The sequence below is a fragment of the Vigna radiata genome, chromosome 6, assembly GCF_000741045.1.
Source record: "Vigna radiata var. radiata cultivar VC1973A chromosome 6, Vradiata_ver6, whole genome shotgun sequence".
Classification (NCBI taxonomy): Eukaryota; Viridiplantae; Streptophyta; class Magnoliopsida; order Fabales; family Fabaceae; genus Vigna; species Vigna radiata.
In genome coordinates this window covers 30419192-30423955 of record NC_028356.1, presented here as the reverse complement: position 1 = coordinate 30423955, position 4764 = coordinate 30419192, and the positions used below count along the sequence as shown (strand labels likewise).

Sequence of the window (4764 nt, the reverse complement as noted above, 5' to 3'; positions counted from 1 at the left end):
CCAAAATTATAATTTTTTAATTTTGGGGAGACTGAGACAACTTTTTATAGTAACTAAACTCAGTCTTTTATTTTACAATAATAAAAATGACAAATTTGAGAAGAAAAGTATAAAGAAATATATTTTATAGAAAAGAATTAATTTTAAAGAGACTAAAGTCATTTAAATAAATAAGAAGTTATGTATATATATATGAATATAAAAAGTATTATTCAGAAATGTAATTATGGTAACACCCCTAAAGTCTTGTCTATAGAGTCTAATTGGCACCTTTTTCTTCGTTCAAATGTCCGAGTCAATGTCTACACCATTAAACGTTAGAACATAGAAAGGTCAAGTTTGAAAGCTAGCTTAGTTTTTGTTTTTTTTTTTTTTTTCCACTGGATTCACTTTGAATATATGAATTTGAATGATTTTGTCCTCATGATGTTCTTATTGACTACAATCTTATTTTCCGTCAGATCACTCAGCATTCAAATGATTTCACTTTACACCTTTGAAACCTCCCAGCAAAAAAAAGCTTGAAAATGTTGTCAACTTCAGACACAAACAACAAATGGAAATGTCTTATTATGTACATAATGATCTGAAATACAACCTCAAAAGTATTCCCATCTTAACTTGTATATGTTTTGAACCCCATGTCATGCAAATGGGAATCATCCTTTCTTTTCAGGCAAAGGCTTATGTTGTAGTACAAAAATTCTCCTTTATGCTCCGCCACTGCCAGCCTTCAATAATATAAATAATGGAGCACTTTCCATAGTTTTCCAAGATTTACTCAATCAATGAGATCTTTCATGCATACCAATCATCAATTTCATTACTCACTATTTTCATACATTCAATAATATTAAAAATAGTTTAAATACACATTTCTCTTTTAATAATATTACATTAGAATATTAAAAAAAAAAATCATTCCTACAAGAGGTAGGGTTTTATACAAAAGTTGACTAATAATTTTTTTTATAAAACTAATGTGTTTCACAATTAAAAAAAAAGAAACAATATTATTGGTACCGGCCATTTGCAATGGAAGAATTAAGGGAGATATATAGTTTGAACTATATATCATATTGCATATTTGAGTTTATCAAATTAGCATGGAGCAGATGTAAAGTCTTTATTTGGTGGAACAAGACAATCTTGTACATTTGGTTTTGGAACTAGAAGACAAAGCGTGTCCTGTTTTTGTCCACAAAAGCTAAAGGGAAACAAAAAGGATTCTCTATCAAAATTTTCTGTTTGAGTGAAACTTTATCATGGAATAAAGAAAAAGGTTTCTTTCTCCCTTTCTTATTTTAATATTTAAGATCTTGAGATTCCACACTCACAAATTGTTTGTTCCTTCTTTTGTCTTACTCAAACTACATATTCCTTCTTAATAACCCAAAATCCGACACAACATAGTCCAATGGCCAACCTCATCCAACTGTATATGGTTTTAACCTAATCTCAAACATGTTCTTACAATATTCTTTTTATATATTAAGGTTGTGAAAACCAATCCAACTTGCTTTTTCCTTGAACTTTTGAAATGGCCACTACTCTCTCTGAAGCCTATAGAGACTACCCTCTCAACCTCCATCATATTATCCCCTTAGACTTTTCTTCACTAAGGACCTTGCCTGAAACCCATGCATGGCCTCAATCTGAAGATGCTCATCATCATCATCATGATGGGAGTGGATCATGCATACCCATCATTGACCTCATGGATCCTAATGCCATGGAACTCATAGGCCTTGCTTGTGAGAACTGGGGTGCCTTCCAATTGAAGAACCATGGCATACCCTTAAGTCTTGTGGAAGAGGTTGAAGAAGAAGCTAAGAGGCTCTTTGCCCTCCCCGCCGACAGGAAATTGAAAGCCCTACGATCCGCCGCCGGGGCCACCGGCTACGGCCGGGCACGGATATCATCATTCTTCCCCAAGCACATGTGGCATGAAGGATTCACCATCATGGGCTCTCCATGCGATGATGCCAAAAAGATTTGGCCTAATGACCATACACGGTTTTGGTAAGTACAAATGTTATATATGTATAGAATCTCATGCACTTCCATGCAACGTGGACATTCATATGCTAATAGTTACTCTCTTTTTGCTAACATCAAATTTTACTTTCCACATAATGGAATCCCTTACAACATCATCATCTTGGATTCGAGTTTGTGCTTGAGATTTGAAAGAGTCTCATCCAATATTAGTTTATGTTTTGGACAATTCTTCTTTGAAAAACGCATATTCAGCACTTCTCTTTCCAAGATGCAATAATAAACCAAAGAATAAAGAAAAATTGATGTTTTTGTCCTCATTTGCTATATGATTACATTTTTTTTATGCCATCACATGAACATGATAAAATCAAATAACTTTTTCCACAAAATGTTGGCATGTATAAGTTTTTTCTAATATTAAATAACCTCTATAACCCATTGGAATCAACGGTGGTAGAAAATTCAGATAATTTAGTAGAAATCTTATTAAATTCAAACTCTATCTTCATAGCATTAAAAAAATATCAAAGAACCACTACGAAACACGTATTATATATATAAACTCGATCTCATTAAACTTGTCCATTACAAAACGTCTTTATATATACATACAAAGAATAAAACTTAGGTGCAGCTTATTAAACGTGTAATTAGGTACCATTATAAAAAAATTATACTATAAAAAGTCGATATAAACTAATTTCACTTAGAAAATACTTACATCGACTAGAGATAAAGTTAATTTATAATATATAAATAGGTACAAACTTCATTTTATAAGTCGGTCTTATGAGGTTGAATTAGGTTTAAAATTTATTTTATAATATGATATCACGAGTCATGATTGGAGTCTATCCTGACCTCGGATAAAATTGATTTTCTAATAAGTATGTCTGTGTTTGTGTTTATACAGCAACATAATAGAGAATTATCAGAAGCAAATGAAGTTGCTAGCAGAGAAGCTAACCCAGATGATACTGACAGTGTTGAAGATTTGTGAAGATGAAAAGGGGTGGATTGGTTCAAGTGAGTTGTGTGAAGCTGTTCAGCTGAACTTCTACCCTTGTTGCCCTGAGCCAAACCGAGCCATGGGTCTAGCTCCTCACACAGACACATCCTTCTTGACAATCCTCCACCAGAGCCAAACGAATGGCCTGCAAATCTTCAAGGAGGGTGCAGGGTGGGTCTCCGTGGACCCTCAGCCGAACACCCTTGTTGTTCACACGGGTGACATTCTTCACATCTTGTCGAACTCAAGGTTCCGTTGTGCATTGCATCGTGTGATGGTGAACAGTGCAAGGCAAAGATACTCTGTGGCCTATTTCTATGGCCCCCCTTTGGATTATGTACTATCTCCATTGCTTCTTCTCACTCCTTTCCCTCGTTTTCGTTCTTTGTCTATCAAGGACTACATTGGCATCAAGGCCAAAAACCTTGGTGAAGCATTGTCTTTGATTACTACAACTCAAAACTAATTAATCTTCTTCACTTCTTTAACCTAAATATTCATGTTTAACAATTTATTACTTCATTATCTATTATTTTATTTGTTATTCCACTGCTTCTTACTACTTAATTAATCTTATATTTTAGATAATAATAATTTGAGATGGAAATGTTACAAATCTTACATAAATTAAATATAAGATTAATTTAAATAAATTCAAACTTCAATTTATAAAGGTTTAATTAGATTTAAAATCTAATGGTATAAAGATAAGGAATTTAAACAAGTTTAAATGATTAAGAATTATTTTTTAATGAAGATATATAAGAGTGTTCTTAACCTTTTACCCTGATAATTAATATTACTAGTTAATGGTTTTGTCGAGTATAATGAATCACTACGGCCTATTTTGAATGAATTTAATCGTTACCTAGAAAACATAAATTAAAATTAGTTTTAGACAAGTTGAAAATAAAAAATTTAGAAAAATTAGATAAGAAAACTTATATAAATTAACTTAAACATGTTAATTGTAATTAATTTAATTTTCTTTTATGAAAACCTCGTTCAATGTCGGTAGAGAGATGGATCTTTTAGAAAAAATATTCACGTTTCAAAAATTAAAGTCTCGATTCTCAATAAGATATATTTGGGAATCTGAAATGCGTTTTCTTATTGAAAGAAATACATACTGAAAATTAGGAATTGTTTGACACTTTTCAATTAAATTTTCCACCGTTGGACTTTGGTCAGCATATTTTTTATTAGAAGCAAACGTTAAACCTAATTCAACATCGTAAAATTATATTATAGAATAAGGTTTGTACTCTTTTATATATATTTAATTTAATTTATTTTTAGTCGACGTAAAATTTTTAATATTTTTAAAAGATATCATTCTTCAATGTTAGCCTTTAATTAAAATAATAATTGTGGAAATAAAATAAAAAAAATTAGAGGCAGGTCAATTGAATCCTTTTCAAATTTTTGGTTTCTTTCAGAATTTTGCTTCTTTGGTTAATTGGAAAACTAGGATGTTGAAAAGTCTAACGTGCTTCTCATTGTTTTTATACCTCATGTTTGACTTTTGTTCTGAATTATTTTTTTAGTTTTTTAAGTATAAAGCAAACAATTTAATTTCAACAAATAGTCACATATTATTTTTTCTATTTTGTTCACAATAATTGTTTCTAGTTTTTTGTCTTTACTATTGTATTATATTATTTATCAATATTTGTCTTTCTTTCTCGTGGTATATATATATATATATATATATATATATATATATATATATATATATATATATATATATATAT

The 4764-nt window shown here is 30.6% G+C and overlaps 1 protein-coding gene across 1 annotated transcript; it reads left to right on the top strand.

Annotated features, from left to right (window-relative positions):
- The first annotated feature begins 1414 nt into the window (after positions 1-1414).
- LOC106763690 (gibberellin 3-beta-dioxygenase 1) lies at positions 1415-3525 on the top strand. Its single transcript, XM_014647856.2, has 2 exons — positions 1415-2022; positions 2915-3525. The coding sequence occupies exons 1-2, from the start codon at positions 1541-1543 to the stop codon at positions 3474-3476; spliced, it is 1044 nt and encodes a 347-aa protein (XP_014503342.1). The 5' UTR covers positions 1415-1540; the 3' UTR covers positions 3477-3525.
- The last annotated feature ends 1239 nt before the right edge of the window (positions 3526-4764 follow it).